The 19,825-nt window shown below is 38.5% G+C and overlaps 1 protein-coding gene across 1 annotated transcript in view; it reads right to left on the bottom strand.

Moving 5' to 3' along the window:
• The window catches only part of LOC115226689 (zinc finger protein 91-like), a 151,591-nt gene that overhangs the window by 29,624 nt on the left and 102,142 nt on the right, over nt 1-19,825 (bottom strand). Inside the window, exons 11-13 of the mRNA XM_036515233.1 lie at nt 14,659-14,772; nt 14,353-14,406; nt 8,254-8,360 (exon numbers count right to left, since the gene is read on the bottom strand). Of these exons, the coding sequence (XP_036371126.1) occupies nt 8,254-8,360; nt 14,353-14,406; nt 14,659-14,772 (275 nt within the window). The remainder of the gene's footprint in view (nt 1-8,253; nt 8,361-14,352; nt 14,407-14,658; nt 14,773-19,825) is intronic.

Here is a 19,825-nt window from a genome sequence, read left to right as displayed (position 1 = left end):
CTGCGTCACACAACTCATTCGGATATTCAGAATATGATTATGAAAGATGAAAAAGAACATGCTCAGGTAGTGTTGAGTCTAGTTGTGTCTACTCGACAGAGTTTAAGTGCCTTGAGAGAAAAGCTGGACCTAAGAAGCATCAGTTATGGTGTGCAAGAGAGATGTTTGCGCTGGTATGGTCATGTGACGAGAATGGATGAAGATAGTTGTGTGCAAAAGTGCCACACCCTAGCTGTTGAGGGAACTTGTGGAAGAGGAAGACCCAGGAAAACCTGGGACGAGGTGGTGAAGCACGATCTTCGAACTTTATGTCTCACTGAGGAAATGACTAGAGACCGAGACCTATGGAAATATGCTGAGCGTGAGAAGACCCGGCAAGACTAGTGAGACCATAACCCATGGCCTCTACCTGGTATGTAGCCAGTCGACTTATACATACCTTTCCTTCTTGGGACACAAAACTCCACTTGTGAAGACCCGTTGAGGCAAGTGAAAATCAAAATGAAATCAGATATCAGAAAGCAGAACCAAAATCGAAGTCGATCAACATCAATGGAAATTGCAGCTGTGATACCAGTGCCGGTGACAAGTAAGCGAACCATCCGATCGTGGCCGTTGCAAGCGCCGCCCCGACTGGCCTCCATGACGGTGGCACGTAAAAAGCACCATCCGATCGTGGACGTTTGCCAGCCAAGCCTGGCCCCCGTGCCGGAGGCACGTAAAAAGCACCGTCTGTCCGTGGCCGTTTGCCAGCCCTGTCTGGCACCTGTGCGGGTGGCACGTAAAAAGCACCCACTACACTCACTGAGTGGTTGGCGTTAGGAAGGGCATCCAGCTGTAGAAACTCTGCCAGATCAAGACTGGAGCCTGGTGCAGCCATCTGGTTGCCAGCCCTCAGTCAAAACCGTCCAACCCATGCTAGCATAGAAAACGGACGTTAAAAGATGATGAAACATACATATGTGTATATATATACATGTGTATATATATATATATATATATATATATATATATATATATATGTTTGTATGTATGTATATATATATAATATATGCGTGTGTGTGTATATGTATATATATATATATATATATATGTATGTATGTATGTAGATATCATCATCATCGTTTAATGTCCACTTTCCATGCTGGCATGGGTTGGACGATTTGACTGAGCTGGTGAACCAGATGGCTGCACCAGGGTCCAATCTGATCTGGGAGAGTTTCTACAGCTAGACGCCCTTCCTCATGCCAAACACTCCGAGAGTGTAGTGGGTGCTTTTATGTGCCAGTCAGGCAGTACTGGCAACGGCCACACTCAAATGTTGTCTTTTACGTGCCATCTGCATAGGAGCCAATCTAGTGGCACTGGCAATAACCTCGCTCAAATGTTTTTTTTCACGTACCACAGGTACAAGTGCCAGTAAGGTGCTGCTGGTAATAATCACACTCAGATTGTGCTTTTTACGTGCCACTGGCACCGATCATGCTCTTAGTGCTCCACTAGCACGGATGTCAGTCATCGAATTTGATTTCGATTTGTTTGTGCAATATCATGGCACTACTGAAAAAAAATTATTTACCACAGTGATATGGTGTCTCTCCAGTATGAATACATATGTGTGTAGTTGACGAAGCACTCTTGGAGAATGATTTACCAGATATCACAATGATACAGTCACTATTTTCCATGGGTACGACGGTGTTTAGTTAAATAATCACTTCTAGAGAATGATTTACCACAGACATCACAGCAATATGGCTTCTCCATCGTATGAACACGCTTGTGCGAAATCAAGGCACTATTGTCAGAGAATGACTTTCCACAGATGTCACAATGATAGGGTTTCTCTCCTGTATGAGTACGTATGTGTATCCTTAAGGTACTATTTTCAGAGAATGATTTACCACAGATGTCACAGTGATATGGCTTCTCGCCTGTATGGGTACGTTTGTGAGTAACTAACGATGAATTACCAGAGAATGATTTACCACAGATATCACAAGGATGTGGGTTCTCTCCTGTATGAACACGTTTATGTACAGTATATTGAAAACTATGAGAGAATGATTTACCACAGACATCACAATGATATGGCTTCTCCCCTGTATGAATACGTTTGTGATATGTTAAGGAATAACTATGAGAGAATGATTTACCACAAATATCACAATGATATGGTGTTTCTCCCGTATGAATACGTCTGTGTGAAGTTAGGTTACTCCTCTGAGGGAACGAATTACCACAGATATCACAATGATACGGTTTCTCTCCTGTATGAATACGTTTGTGATCAGTTAAGTGACCATTGGTAGAGAATGAGTTACCACAGACATCACAGCGATATGGTTTCTCACCTGTATGAATACGTTTGTGTCTAATTATGCAACTACTGTAAGTGAAAGATTTACCACAGACCTCACAATGAAACGGTTTCTCTCCTGTATGAATGCGTTTGTGAGAAATTAGCTTACATTTTAGGGAGAAGACCTTTTTACAGACATCACACTCATATGACAATTTCCTTTTCTCTTTCGTCATGGGTTCAGAGGAAATCAGTTCTATACTTTTCTCACTCTTTTCCATTCTTTTTCCTCACAAACCCCAGTTTAAATATTTTTCCTGCTTTCTTCTTACACTTTATTCCTTACTAATGCTCCTACTACAGCTGTATTTCTGTCCAGGGTTACCTTTCTCTAGCAGCAATTACATAAATTTATCCAAGTTTCATCAGAACAGGAACCACTCTTCTTCATGCTTCAGTCAGTGATGTTCAGAAATGTTTCACAGGAATTCTTCCACAGATTTCTAGAAACAATGCTATACATCTGTCTTGTATAATAATTTCCTTTATTCCTTAAAACATGGCAGATATTGAGGATGTTGTTTCTGTTATGTCAATGTCATCTGATGTCCTGAAATCAGATAGAAACAACAGTGTAAGATGTAGAGGCTACTCAAAAAATACAGATTCATTTCTATTGCGATAAACTGTAGAAATAAACATTTCCCTTAACAACAGAATATTTGGATTTATTAAATTTAACATCACATCATTTTATACCATGATTTTCTGTTCACCCTGTAATCTTAATTTCAGGGTAAATTTCATAGTTCTACTAATGATTGAAGATTCGTTTAGTTTTTTTTGTCTCTGGATAAAAATGGAAACAGGTTGAAAAGAAAGTTATGTTGCATTTTCAAGTGAAAAGGGGAAAGAGAATTGGGTTAACATGTAGTTTAGTCTTATAAAATAGTGAAAGTAAATTGCCCCCAAAAACATGAAAGTGTTCTGTGATTGAAACCTGGAGTGACAACAAGTGACATCCCAGGATTCCATGCAAACAATGAATGTAATATAAGAAATGTTTCCAATACAGAAATGTACAGATATTTAATATAACAGGGAAACTGTACAAGTATTTTATGTAAGATGAAAATAATAACATTTATGAGAAAACAGAAGAGTTATTGATGCACGAAACGAGATTCGTGAATAGTTATTCCCAATCTCATAATTTGTGTTGCTGTGCATGCTCAAGATATGTAAATAAATCATCACTATACTGGGTAGGAGTAGGGGTCCACCAAGGATCAGTCCTCAGCCACCTCTTATTTATCATAGTCTTCCAGGAAATAACATAGGAATTCAAGACAGGCTGCCCCTGAGAGATCCTTTGTGCTGATGACCTTGCTCCAATAGCTGAGTCACTCCCAGAAGTACCACTGTAGAAGTTTCAGGTGTGAAAGCAAGATCTAGAATCGAAGGGCCTTAGAGTCAACCTAGCAAAAGCCAAAGTCTTAGTAAGTAGGAAGGCAGACAAATCACAAATCCCTTCAGGTAGATGGCCCTGCTCGATGTGTAGGAAAGGTGCAGGCAGAAACTCCATAAGATGTACCCAGTGTAAGCTTTCGATACATAAGTGGTGCAGTAATATCAAAAGAAGGTTAACTGGGAAGATAGTTATTGTGTGTGGCAGATGCACAGGGGCAATAAACACTGAAAATGAGCAGAGAACAGCCTCCATCACAAGCCAGGAGGAAAAACTAGAAGTAGCTAATAGCTTCCATTACCTTGGTGACAAATTTAGCAGTTAGGGTGGGTGCTCTGAGAGCGTAGCTGCTAGAATAAGAATAGCCTCGGCAAAGTTCAGAGAGCTCCTGTCTCTGCCGGTAACAAAGGGCCTCTCACTCAGAGTGAAAGGTAGAGTGTATGACACGTGTGTGCGAACAGCTATGCTACATGGCAGAGAAACATGGGCGGTGACTGCCAAGGACATGCATTAGCTTGAAATAAATGAAGCTCATATGATCTAGGAAATCCCAACATGTGTTTTTCTTGATCAGATACTCTTGTCCCCATCGCTTGGAAAACAATTTCCCCAGAAAGTTCTTCATATAATCGTAATCCATGCCGTTCCGAAGGTATAAACTTTCATTAAAAGATTCCCGTTTTTCTGAAAGTTATTAGGGGGGAAAATTCGTTCCCATAAATCCCTACATATTCTGAATATACAGCATTTAAGCGATATATTTTGAAAATTTCGTTTAAAAGTATCCCTTTTTCTCAAAGTTATCCGCCAACAAAGTCAATGGGGTACACATCTGTAGTTATGCCGCTTTCTGACCATTTCAGTGGTTGGAGTGTATTCCAGACTATTTCTCAAACTAAAACACTACAAACTGACCTGGCAACGAAGGAGATTGTACGAGATAGCTTTCTCCGCTAGAAATAGCAGCCAAATCCCGCACAAATCAGACTCAAAGAATCGACGCGCGAAAAACCGAAAGTCTACAGAATCAAAAACAACGAATATTTTCCTTGTTTAATACTTACGGAAATGTTTCACAAAGGATAGAATTGTTATATATATATCTATCTGGTAGTTGGAAAATGAATTATAAGTATTATTAGCGTATTAATCAGTTGATTAAGAGAAATCAAAGCCCAGGACATTCAAACCAGATATGAACATGAAGTAAGAAGTACGCTCAATGCGCATGCCTAACCCTTTCACCAAAATACTGAGGGCACCTGCTCTGCTTTACCTCCCTTTAATCAACAGTATACCTATTTCTTTATTATCCACAAGGGGCTAAACACAGAGGGGACAAACAAAGACAGACATAGGTATTAAGTCGATTGCTTCGACCTCAGTGCGTAACTGGTACTTAATTTATCGACCCCGAAAGGATGAAAGGCAAAGTCGACCTCGGCGGAATTTGAACTCAGAACGTAACGACAGACGAAATACCTATTTCTTTACTACCCACAAGGAGCTAAACACAGAGAAGACAAACAAGGACAGACAAACGGATTAAGTCGATTATATCGACCCCAGTGGTACACTGGTACTTATTTAATCGACCCCGAAAGGATGAAAGGCAAAGTCGACCTCGACAGACGAAATACCGCTAAGCATTTCGCCGGCCGTGCTAACGATTCTGCCAGTTCGCCACCTGCTGTTAGGAGGTCTTTCTGTGTTTGTGTGAGTATTTATACCTGGCTGTATTGATCATCGTCTCGGATGTTGTTATACGTCGCTACTCACAATGCCCTTTCTATTTCTCTCTTGATTGGTCCATTCATTGCCAGCTTGGCCCAAATATTTTAACTCATCCGTGGTATCTGCCTTAAATCATTCTATGAAAATAAGGTATTACCTAGACATGTTTTTCCCTCTCTTTCTGTTTTTGTAGAAATATCCTGTTCATGTTTGAATAAAATACATCTATATATATAAAACTCTAGTTGTGTGAGTGTCTGTCCCCTTCGATTTAGATTCCTAACTCCTCCCACATTTTGCGGTGCAGTTTAACAAATTCGGGTATCTTATAGTCGTGATTCATATCAAGCCCGTCTGACTATTAGCGCGCGTCAACGATGAGTCTACGATTTTAAAAATAATTTAACATCATTTTTTATTCCATTTTAATGCATAAAATGCATCGTGTGTCGATGGCGGCGGAGTTGGCGTCCACGCTCACAGCTGCACCTGTTTGCTTCTCCCCCTTCCCTCCCTCGTGAAGCTGTGGGGGAAGGGAGTGTAAAGAAATCAACGTCGTAATGCGTTGTGAAGGAAACCAGCGTTCTTTTAGAACAACGACTTCATGGCTTGAAGACACCAAAACAAAAATGGCTAAGAAAGCCCGAATTTATAAGGGAAGTAACTCTCTAAAAATGCTTATACAGTTATTTCCCTTACAAACCCGAGCAACGCCGGGCGATACTGCTAGTATTTTATACAAACTACACATGTTCGTATACTTATGATTACGTGATTGTATGAATGGGTAGCGAACAGCTACAGTATAGCATAGCGTATTTGAAACCGAATCCACGTTTTTATTAATTCTCAATCAAATTAATGGTATATTGTTCTCTTCTCTCAGCACCTGGCAGTGAATGAGAAGGAATTGACCTCTTAACCTTTTTCTGGTTGCAGATGGGTCAAAACTAGGGTTGTCAGATCAGTAAATAAGATATATAGGGCACTTGAAATATGTGTTTGTGTATGTATGTATATATATATATATATATAATCCTCCTCCTCATCACCGTCGTTTAACGTCCGTTTTCCATGCTAGCATGGGTTAATATATATATTTATATATATATATGTATGTGTATATATATATATTAATGAAAAGAATTCCAACCTTGTCTGGTTTTCATGTTTTATTTACAATCTTATAATGATATAATATAAGATAATATAATATAAAAAAATAAAATAAAATAATAGAATGTTAGATGTTCATTGTGATTGAATTAGTACTTTCATGCATTAAATTCTGCAATCTTCAGGTTCACGTAGTAGTGGTGACAGTCATGCTTCACAACTTTTGACTTTAGCGAGATGATTAAATCTGTGCCTTAAATACAGCTGTGTAGGCTCCAGATTACTAGGTTTTGCAAACTGTATTCTGACCAGTCAGTGTGTAGTATCACTCAATTACTTATATATTATATATATATATATACATGTGTGTTTGTGTGTATATATATATATATGTATATATATATATATATATATATATATATATATATATATATATATATATATATAAATATATATATATATGCATATATCTTGAGGTGGTTTGGCTACATGTATGAGGAGCATATGGTAAGGTGGGGTGAAGACAGAGGTGGTAGGCAACAGAACCAGAGGCAGACCTTAGTCTGGGTGGATGGATGGAGTGAGGAAAGCTTTGCTGGTTAGCAGTGATGGTGTGAGAGAGTCAAGAGAGTTTATAAATGATAGGAAAGCTTGGAGAGTGTTTGTGGATGGATGAGTGAATTGATGTTAATAAAAAGGGTAAGGAACCCACATGATAAGGTGGGGATAAACCAGCAAATGCTATTAGGCCCCGCTGCTGATATTGGGGGTTGCTTTTTCTCCTTGAGTCAAGCACAGGGTGGGGCTTGCCTCTTTGAGCTGGGAGATGAATGGAATTCCTGGTGTGGGTCTTGTAGTTATTTCTCGTGAGGAATTTAAGCCTTGTAAAAAGCACCATTTGAGCGTGATCGTTACCAGTGTCGCCTTACTGGCACTTGCGCCGGTGGCACGTAAAAAAGAACAACATTTGGGCGTGGCTGTTGCTAGTGCTGTTTGTGCAATATCATGGCCCCACTGAAAATAAATTATTTACCATAGTGATATAGTGTCTCTCCAGTATGAATACATATGTGTGTAGTTGACGAAGCACTCTTGGAGAATGATTTACCAGATATCACAATGATACAGTCACTTTTTTCCATGGGTACGACGGTGTTTAGTTAAATGATCACTTCTAGAGAATGATTTACCACAGACATCACAGCAATATGGCTTCTCCTTCGTATGAACACGCTTGTGCGAAATCAAGGCACTATTGTCAGAGAATGACTTTCCACAGATGTCACAATGATACGGTTTCTCTCCTGTATGAGTACGTATGTGTATCCTTAAGTCACTATTTTGAGAGAATGATTTACCACAGATATCACACTTCCATGCGTTCTCGCCTGTATGGGTATACTTATGTCTAGTTAAGTGAGTACTCCGAGAGAATGATTTACCACAGATATCACATTGAAATGGCTTCTCCCCTGTATGAATACGTTTGTGAGTAACTAACGATGAATTACCAGAGAATGATTTACCACAGATATCACAAGGATATGGGTTCTCTCCTGTATGAACACGTTTATGTAAAGTAAATTGAAAACTTTGAGAGAATGATTTACCACACATATCACAATGATATGGCTTCTCCCCTGTATGAATACGTTTATGTCTAGTTAAGTGACTACTGTTAGAGAATGATTTACCACAGATGTCACAGCGATATGGCTTCTCTCCTGTATGAATACGCTTGTGATTTCTTAAGGGTTCACTTTTAGAGAATGATTTACCACAGATGTCACAGTGATATGGCTTCTCCCCTGTATGAATACGTTTGTGATATGTTAAGGAATAACTTTGAGAGAATGATTTACCACAAATATCACAATGATATGGTGTTTCTCCCATATGAATACGTCTGTGTGAAGTTAGGTTACTCCTCTGAGAGAATGATTTACCACAGATATCACAATGATACGGTTTCTCTCCTGTATGAATACGTTTGTGATCAGTTAAGTGACCACTGTCAGAGAATGAGTTACCACAGACATCACAATGATATGGTTTCTCACCTGTATGAATACGTATATGTGTAGCTAAATGACCACTCCGAGAGAATGATTTACCACAGACATCACAGCGATATGGTTTCTCACCTGTATGACTACGTTTGTGTCTAATTACGTAACTACTGTAAGTGAAAGATTTACCACAGACCTCACAATGAAACGGTTTCTCTCTTGTATGAATGCGTTTGTGAGAAATTAGCTTACATTTTAGGGAAAAGACCTTTTTACAGACATCACACTCGTATGACAATTTCCTTCCCTCTTTCGTCATGGGTTCAGAGGAAATCAGTTCTATACCTTTCTCACTCATTTCCACTCTTTTTCCTCACAAATCCCAGTTTAAATATTTTTCCTGCTTTCTTCTTACACTTTATTCCTTACTAATGCTCCTACTACAGCTGTATTTCTGTCCAGGGTTACCTTTCTCTAGCAGCAATTACATAAATTTATCCAAGTTTCATCAGAACAGGAACCACTCTTCTTCATGCTTCAGTCAGTGATGTTCAGAAATGTTTCACAGGAATTCTTCCACAGATTTCTAGAAACAATGCTATACATCTGTCTTGTATAATAATTTCCTTTATTCCTTAAAACATGGTAGATATTGAGGATGTTCCTTCCGTTATGTCAATGTCATCTGATGTCCTGAAATCAGATAGAAACAACAGTGTAAGATGTAGAGGCTACTCAAAAAATACAGATTCATTTCTATTGAGATAAACTGTAGAAATAAACATTTCCCTTAACAACAGAATATTTGGATTTATTAAATTTAACATCACATCATTTTATATCCATGATTTTCTGTTCACCCTGTAATCTTAATTTCAGGGTAAATTTCATAGTTCTACTAATGATTGAAGATTCGTTTAGTTTTTTTTGTCTCTGGATAAAAATGGAAACAGGTTGAAAAGAAAGTTATGTTGCATTTTCAAGTGAAAAGGGGAAAGAGAATTGGGTTAACATGTAGTTTAGTCTTATAAAATAGTGAAAGTAAATTGCCCCCAAAAACATGAAAGTGTTCTGTGATTGAAACCTGGAGTGACAACAAGTGACATCCCAGGATTCCATGCAAACAATGAATGTAATATAAGAAATGTTTCCAATACAGAAATGTACAGATATTTAATATAACAGGGAAACTGTACAAGTATTTTATGTAAGATGAAAATAATAACATTTATGAGAAAACAGAAGAGTTATTGATGCACGAAACGAGATTCGTGAATAGTTATTCCCAATCTCATAATTTGTGTTGCTGTGCATGCTCAAGATATGTAAATAAATCATCACTATACTGGGTAGGAGTAGGGGTCCACCAAGGATCAGTCCTCAGCCACCTCTTATTTATCATAGTCTTCCAGGAAATAACATAGGAATTCAAGACAGGCTGCCCCTGAGAGATCCTTTGTGCTGATGACCTTGCTCCAATAGCTGAGTCACTCCCAGAAGTACCACTGTAGAAGTTTCAGGTGTGAAAGCAAGATCTAGAATCGAAGGGCCTTAGAGTCAACCTAGCAAAAGCCAAAGTCTTAGTAAGTAGGAAGGCAGACAAATCACAAATCCCTTCAGGTAGATGGCCCTGCTCGATGTGTAGGAAAGGTGCAGGCAGAAACTCCATAAGATGTACCCAGTGTAAGCTTTCGATACATAAGTGGTGCAGTAATATCAAAAGAAGGTTAACTGGGAAGATAGTTATTGTGTGTGGCAGATGCACAGGGGCAATAAACACTGAAAATGAGCAGAGAACAGCCTCCATCACAAGCCAGGAGGAAAAACTAGAAGTAGCTAATAGCTTCCATTACCTTGGTGACAAATTTAGCAGTTAGGGTGGGTGCTCTGAGAGCGTAGCTGCTAGAATAAGAATAGCCTCGGCAAAGTTCAGAGAGCTCCTGTCTCTGCCGGTAACAAAGGGCCTCTCACTCAGAGTGAAAGGTAGAGTGTATGACACGTGTGTGCGAACAGCTATGCTACATGGCAGAGAAACATGGGCGGTGACTGCCAAGGACATGCATTAGCTTGAAAGAAATGAAGCTCATATGATCTAGGAAATCCCAACATGTGTTCTTTTTGATCTGATACTCTTGTCCCCATCGCTTGGAAAACAATTTCCCCAGAAAGTTCTTCATATAATCGTAATCCATGCCGTTCCGAAGGTATAAACTTTCATTAAAAGATTCCCGTTTTTCTGAAAGTTATTAGGGGGGAAAATTCGTTCCCATAAATCCCTACATATTCTGAATATACAGCATTTAAGCGATATATTTTGAAAATTTCGTTTAAAAGTATCCCTTTTTCTCAAAGTTATCCGCCAACAAAGTCAATGGGGTACACATCTGTAGTTATGCCGCTTTCTGACCATTTCAGTGGTTGGAGTGTATTCCAGACTATTTCTCAAACTAAAACACTACAAACTGACCTGGCAACGAAGGAGATTGTACGAGATAGCTTTCTCCGCTAGAAATAGCAGCCAAATCCCGCACAAATCAGACTCAAAGAATCGACGCGCGAAAAACCGAAAGTCTACAGAATCAAAAACAACGAATATTTTCCTTGTTTAATACTTACGGAAATGTTTCACAAAGGATAGAATTGTTATATATATATATATCTGGTAGTTGGAAAATGAATTATAAGTATTATTAGCGTATTAATCAGTTGATTAAGAGAAATCAAAGCCCAGGACATTCAAACCAGATATGAACATGAAGTAAGAAGTACGCTCAATGCGCATGCCTAACCCTTTCACCAAAATACTGAGGGCACCTGCTCTGCTTTACCTCCCTTTAATCAACAGTATACCTATTTCTTTATTATCCACAAGGGGCTAAACACAGAGGGGACAAACAAAGACAGACATAGGTATTAAGTCGATTGCTTCGACCTCAGTGCGTAACTGGTACTTAATTTATCGACCCCGAAAGGATGAAAGGCAAAGTCGACCTCGGCGGAATTTGAACTCAGAACGTAACGACAGACGAAATACCTATTTCTTTACTACCCACAAGGGGCTAAACACAGAGAAGACAAACAAGGACAGACAAACGGATTAAGTCGATTATATCGACCTCCAGTGCATAACTGGTACTTATTTAATCGACCCCGAAAGGATGAAAGGCAAAGTCGACCTCGACAGACGAAATACCGCTAAGCATTTCGCCGGCCGTGCTAACGATTCTGCCAGTTCGCCACCTGCTGTTAGGAGGTCTTTCTGTGTTTGTGTGAGTATTTATACCTGGCTGTATTGATCATCGTCTCGGATGTTGTTATACGTCGCTACTCACAATGCCCTTTCTATTTCTCTCTTGATTGGTCCATTCATTGCCAGCTTGGCCCAAATATTTTAACTCATCCGTGGTATCTGCCTTAAATCATTCTATGAAAATAAGGTATTACCTAGACATGTTTTTCCCTCTCTTTCTGTTTTTGTAGAAATATCCTGTTCATGTTTGAATAAAATACATCTATATATATAAAACTCTAGTTGTGTGAGTGTCTGTCCCCTTCGATTTAGATTCCTAACTCCTCCCACATTTTGCGGTGCAGTTTAACCAAATTCGGGTATCTTATAGTCGTGATTCATATCAAGCCCGTCTGACTATTAGCGCGCGTCAACGATGAGTCTACGATTTTAAAAATAATTTAACATCATTTTTTATTCCATTTTAATGCATAAAATGCATCGTGTGTCGATGGCGGCGGAGTTGGCGTCCACGCTCACAGCTGCACCTGTTTGCTTCTCCCCCTTCCCTCCCTCGTGAAGCTGTGGGGGAAGGGAGTGTAAAGAAATCAACGTCGTAATGCGTTGTGAAGGAAACCAGCGTTCTTTTAGAACAACGACTTCATGGCTTGAAGACACCAAAACAAAAATGGCTAAGAAAGCCCGAATTTATAAGGGAAGTAACTCTCTAAAAATGCTTATACAGTTATTTCCCTTACAAACCCGAGCAACGCCGGGCGATACTGCTAGTATTTTATACAAACTACACATGTTCGTATACTTATGATTACGTGATTGTATGAATGGGTAGCGAACAGCTACAGTATAGCATAGCGTATTTGAAACCGAATCCACGTTTTTATTAATTCTCAATCAAATTAATGGTATATTGTTCTCTTCTCTCAGCACCTGGCAGTGAATGAGAAGGAATTGACCTCTTAACCTTTTTCTGGTTGCAGATGGGTCAAAACTAGGGTTGTCAGATCAGTAAATAAGATATATAGGGCACTTGAAATATGTGTTTGTGTATGTATGTATATATATATATATATAATCCTCCTCCTCATCACCGTCGTTTAACGTCCGTTTTCCATGCTAGCATGGGTTAATATATATATTTATATATATATATGTATGTGTATATATATATATTAATGAAAAGAATTCCAACCTTGTCTGGTTTTCATGTTTTATTTACAATCTTATAATGATATAATATAAGATAATATAATATAAAAAAATAAAATAAAATAATAGAATGTTAGATGTTCATTGTGATTGAATTAGTACTTTCATGCATTAAATTCTGCAATCTTCAGGTTCACGTAGTAGTGGTGACAGTCATGCTTCACAACTTTTGACTTTAGCGAGATGATTAAATCTGTGCCTTAAATACAGCTGTGTAGGCTCCAGATTACTAGGTTTTGCAAACTGTATTCTGACCAGTCAGTGTGTAGTATCACTCAATTACTTATATATTATATATATATATACATGTGTGTTTGTGTGTGTATATATATATATATATATATATATATATATATATATATATATATATATATATATATATATATATATATATAATATATATATATATGCATATATCTTGAGGTGGTTTGGCTACATGTATGAGGAGCATATGGTAAGGTGGGGTGAAGACAGAGGTGGTAGGCAACAGAACCAGAGGCAGACCTTAGTCTGGGTGGATGGATGGAGTGAGGAAAGCTTTGCTGGTTAGCAGTGATGGTGTGAGAGAGTCAAGAGAGTTTATAAATGATAGGAAAGCTTGGAGAGTGTTTGTGGATGGATGAGTGAATTGATGTTAATAAAAAGGGTAAGGAACCCACATGATAAGGTGGGGATAAACCAGCAAATGCTATTAGGCCCCGCTGCTGATATTGGGGGTTGCTTTTTCTCCTTGAGTCAAGCACAGGGTGGGGCTTGCCTCTTTGAGCTGGGAGATGAATGGAATTCCTGGTGTGGGTCTTGTAGTTATTTCTCGTGAGGAATTTAAGCCTTGTAAAAAGCACCATTTGAGCGTGATCGTTACCAGTGTCGCCTTACTGGCACTTGCGCCGGTGGCACGTAAAAAAGAACAACATTTGGGCGTGGCTGTTGCTAGTGCTGTTTGTGCAATATCATGGCCCCACTGAAAATAAATTATTTACCATAGTGATATAGTGTCTCTCCAGTATGAATACATATGTGTGTAGTTGACGAAGCACTCTTGGAGAATGATTTACCAGATATCACAATGATACAGTCACTTTTTTCCATGGGTACGACGGTGTTTAGTTAAATGATCACTTCTAGAGAATGATTTACCACAGACATCACAGCAATATGGCTTCTCCTTCGTATGAACACGCTTGTGCGAAATCAAGGCACTATTGTCAGAGAATGACTTTCCACAGATGTCACAATGATACGGTTTCTCTCCTGTATGAGTACGTATGTGTATCCTTAAGTCACTATTTTGAGAGAATGATTTACCACAGATATCACACTTCCATGCGTTCTCGCCTGTATGGGTATACTTATGTCTAGTTAAGTGAGTACTCCGAGAGAATGATTTACCACAGATATCACATTGAAATGGCTTCTCCCCTGTATGAATACGTTTGTGAGTAACTAACGATGAATTACCAGAGAATGATTTACCACAGATATCACAAGGATATGGGTTCTCTCCTGTATGAACACGTTTATGTAAAGTAAATTGAAAACTTTGAGAGAATGATTTACCACACATATCACAATGATATGGCTTCTCCCCTGTATGAATACGTTTATGTCTAGTTAAGTGACTACTGTTAGAGAATGATTTACCACAGATGTCACAGCGATATGGCTTCTCTCCTGTATGAATACGCTTGTGATTTCTTAAGGGTTCACTTTTAGAGAATGATTTACCACAGATGTCACAGTGATATGGCTTCTCCCCTGTATGAATACGTTTGTGATATGTTAAGGAATAACTTTGAGAGAATGATTTACCACAAATATCACAATGATATGGTGTTTCTCCCATATGAATACGTCTGTGTGAAGTTAGGTTACTCCTCTGAGAGAATGATTTACCACAGATATCACAATGATACGGTTTCTCTCCTGTATGAATACGTTTGTGATCAGTTAAGTGACCACTGTCAGAGAATGAGTTACCACAGACATCACAATGATATGGTTTCTCACCTGTATGAATACGTATATGTGTAGCTAAATGACCACTCCGAGAGAATGATTTACCACAGACATCACAGCGATATGGTTTCTCACCTGTATGACTACGTTTGTGTCTAATTACGTAACTACTGTAAGTGAAAGATTTACCACAGACCTCACAATGAAACGGTTTCTCTCTTGTATGAATGCGTTTGTGAGAAATTAGCTTACATTTTAGGGAAAAGACCTTTTTACAGACATCACACTCGTATGACAATTTCCTTCCCTCTTTCGTCATGGGTTCAGAGGAAATCAGTTCTATACCTTTCTCACTCATTTCCACTCTTTTTCCTCACAAATCCCAGTTTAAATATTTTTCCTGCTTTCTTCTTACACTTTATTCCTTACTAATGCTCCTACTACAGCTGTATTTCTGTCCAGGGTTACCTTTCTCTAGCAGCAATTACATAAATTTATCCAAGTTTCATCAGAACAGGAACCACTCTTCTTCATGCTTCAGTCAGTGATGTTCAGAAATGTTTCACAGGAATTCTTCCACAGATTTCTAGAAACAATGCTATACATCTGTCTTGTATAATAATTTCCTTTATTCCTTAAAACATGGTAGATATTGAGGATGTTCCTTCCGTTATGTCAATGTCATCTGATGTCCTGAAATCAGATAGAAACAACAGTGTAAGATGTAGAGGCTACTCAAAAAATACAGATTCATTTCTATTGAGATAAACTGTAGAAATAAACATTTCCCTTAACAACAGAATATTTGGATTTATTAAATTTAACATCACATCATTTTATATCCATGATTTTCTGTTCACCCTGTAATCTTAATTTCAGGGTAAATTTCATAGTTCTACTAATGATTGAAGATTCGTTTAGTTTTTTTTGTCTCTGGATAAAAATGGAAACAGGTTGAAAAGAAAGTTATGTTGCATTTTCAAGTGAAAAGGGGAAAGAGAATTGGGTTAACATGTAGTTTAGTCTTATAAAATAGTGAAAGTAAATTGCCCCCAAAAACATGAAAGTGTTCTGTGATTGAAACCTGGAGTGACAACAAGTGACATCCCAGGATTCCATGCAAACAATGAATGTAATATAAGAAATGTTTCCAATACAGAAATGTACAGATATTTAATATAACAGGGAAACTGTACAAGTATTTTATGTAAGATGAAAATAATAACATTTATGAGAAAACAGAAGAGTTATTGATGCACGAAACGAGATTCGTGAATAGTTATTCCCAATCTCATAATTTGTGTTGCTGTGCATGCTCAAGATATGTAAATAAATCATCACTATACTGGGTAGGAGTAGGGGTCCACCAAGGATCAGTCCTCAGCCACCTCTTATTTATCATAGTCTTCCAGGAAATAACATAGGAATTCAAGACAGGCTGCCCCTGAGAGATCCTTTGTGCTGATGACCTTGCTCCAATAGCTGAGTCACTCCCAGAAGTACCACTGTAGAAGTTTCAGGTGTGAAAGCAAGATCTAGAATCGAAGGGCCTTAGAGTCAACCTAGCAAAAGCCAAAGTCTTAGTAAGTAGGAAGGCAGACAAATCACAAATCCCTTCAGGTAGATGGCCCTGCTCGATGTGTAGGAAAGGTGCAGGCAGAAACTCCATAAGATGTACCCAGTGTAAGCTTTCGATACATAAGTGGTGCAGTAATATCAAAAGAAGGTTAACTGGGAAGATAGTTATTGTGTGTGGCAGATGCACAGGGGCAATAAACACTGAAAATGAGCAGAGAACAGCCTCCATCACAAGCCAGGAGGAAAAACTAGAAGTAGCTAATAGCTTCCATTACCTTGGTGACAAATTTAGCAGTTAGGGTGGGTGCTCTGAGAGCGTAGCTGCTAGAATAAGAATAGCCTCGGCAAAGTTCAGAGAGCTCCTGTCTCTGCCGGTAACAAAGGGCCTCTCACTCAGAGTGAAAGGTAGAGTGTATGACACGTGTGTGCGAACAGCTATGCTACATGGCAGAGAAACATGGGCGGTGACTGCCAAGGACATGCATTAGCTTGAAATAAATGAAGCTCATATGATCTAGGAAATCCCAACATGTGTTTTTTTGATCAGATACTCTTGTCCCCATCGCTTGGAAAACAATTTCCCCAGAAAGTTCTTCATATAATCGTAATCCATGCCGTTCCGAAGGTATAAACTTTCATTAAAAGATTCCCGTTTTTCTGAAAGTTATTAGGGGGGAAAATTCGTTCCCATAAATCCCTACATATTCTGAATATACAGCATTTAAGCGATATATTTTGAAAATTTCGTTTAAAAGTATCCCTTTTTCTCAAAGTTATCCGCCAACAAAGTCAATGGGGTACACATCTGTAGTTATGCCGCTTTCTGACCATTTCAGTGGTTGGAGTGTATTCCAGACTATTTCTCAAACTAAAACACTACAAACTGACCTGGCAACGAAGGAGATTGTACGAGATAGCTTTCTCCGCTAGAAATAGCAGCCAAATCCCGCACAAATCAGACTCAAAGAATCGACGCGCGAAAAACCGAAAGTCTACAGAATCAAAAACAACGAATATTTTCCTTGTTTAATACTTACGGAAATGTTTCACAAAGGATAGAATTGTTATATATATATATCTGGTAGTTGGAAAATGAATTATAAGTATTATTAGCGTATTAATCAGTTGATTAAGAGAAATCAAAGCCCAGGACATTCAAACCAGATATGAACATGAAGTAAGAAGTACGCTCAATGCGCATGCCTAACCCTTTCACCAAAATACTGAGGGCACCTGCTCTGCTTTACCTCCCTTTAATCAACAGTATACCTATTTCTTTATTATCCACAAGGGGCTAAACACAGAGGGGACAAACAAAGACAGACATAGGTATTAAGTCGATTGCTTCGACCTCAGTGCGTAACTGGTACTTAATTTATCGACCCCGAAAGGATGAAAGGCAAAGTCGACCTCGGCGGAATTTGAACTCAGAACGTAACGACAGACGAAATACCTATTTCTTTACTACCCACAAGGGGCTAAACACAGAGAAGACAAACAAGGACAGACAAACGGATTAAGTCGATTATATCGACCCCAGTGGTACACTGGTACTTATTTAATCGACCCCGAAAGGATGAAAGGCAAAGTCGACCTCGACAGACGAAATACCGCTAAGCATTTCGCCGGCCGTGCTAACGATTCTGCCAGTTCGCCACCTGCTGTTAGGAGGTCTTTCTGTGTTTGTGTGAGTATTTATACCTGGCTGTATTGATCATCGTCTCGGATGTTGTTATACGTCGCTACTCACAATGCCCTTTCTATTTCTCTCTTGATTGGTCCATTCATTGCCAGCTTGGCCCAAATATTTTAACTCATCCGTGGTATCTGCCTTAAATCATTCTATGAAAATAAGGTATTACCTAGACATGTTTTTCCCTCTCTTTCTGTTTTTGTAGAAATATCCTGTTCATGTTTGAATAAAATACATCTATATATATAAAACTCTAGTTGTGTGAGTGTCTGTCCCCTTCGATTTAGATTCCTAACTCCTCCCACATTTTGCGGTGCAGTTTAACCAAATTCGGGTATCTTATAGTCGTGATTCATATCAAGCCCGTCTGACTATTAGCGCGCGTCAACGATGAGTCTACGATTTTAAAAATAATTTAACATCATTTTTTATTCCATTTTAATGCATAAAATGCATCGTGTGTCGATGGCGGCGGAGTTGGCGTCCACGCTCACAGCTGCACCTGTTTGCTTCTCCCCCTTCCCTCCCTCGTGAAGCTGTGGGGGAAGGGAGTGTAAAGAAATCAACGTCGTAATGCGTTGTGAAGGAAACCAGCGTTCTTTTAGAACAACGACTTCATGGCTTGAAGACACCAAAACAAAAATGGCTAAGAAAGCCCGAATTTATAAGGGAAGTAACTCTCTAAAAATGCTTATACAGTTATTTCCCTTACAAACCCGAGCAACGCCGGGCGATACTGCTAGTATTTTATACAAACTACACATGTTCGTATACTTATGATTACGTGATTGTATGAATGGGTAGCGAACAGCTACAGTATAGCATAGCGTATTTGAAACCGAATCCACGTTTTTATTAATTCTCAATCAAATTAATGGTATATTGTTCTCTTCTCTCAGCACCTGGCAGTGAATGAGAAGGAATTGACCTCTTAACCTTTTTCTGGTTGCAGATGGGTCAAAACTAGGGTTGTCAGATCAGTAAATAAGATATATAGGGCACTTGAAATATGTGTTTGTGTATGTATGTATATATATATATATATAATCCTCCTCCTCATCACCGTCGTTTAACGTCCGTTTTCCATGCTAGCATGGGTTAATATATATATTTATATATATATATGTATGTGTATATATATATATTAATGAAAAGAATTCCAACCTTGTCTGGTTTTCATGTTTTATTTACAATCTTATAATGATATAATATAAGATAATATAATATAAAAAATAAAATAAAATAATAGAATGTTAGATGTTCATTGTGATTGAATTAGTACTTTCATGCATTAAATTCTGCAATCTTCAGGTTCACGTAGTAGTGGTGACAGTCATGCTTCACAACTTTTGACTTTAGCGAGATGATTAAATCTGTGCCTTAAATACAGCTGTGTAGGCTCCAGATTACTAGGTTTTGCAAACTGTATTCTGACCAGTCAGTGTGTAGTATCACTCAATTACTTATATATTATATATATATACATGTGTGTTTGTGTGTGTATATATATATA

This window comes from Octopus sinensis, linkage group LG30 (assembly GCF_006345805.1).
Source record: "Octopus sinensis linkage group LG30, ASM634580v1, whole genome shotgun sequence".
NCBI classification, from domain to species: Eukaryota; Metazoa; Mollusca; class Cephalopoda; order Octopoda; family Octopodidae; genus Octopus; species Octopus sinensis.
Note: the sequence above shows the minus strand (reverse complement) of the source record. Positions and strands in the feature narration are given on the sequence as shown.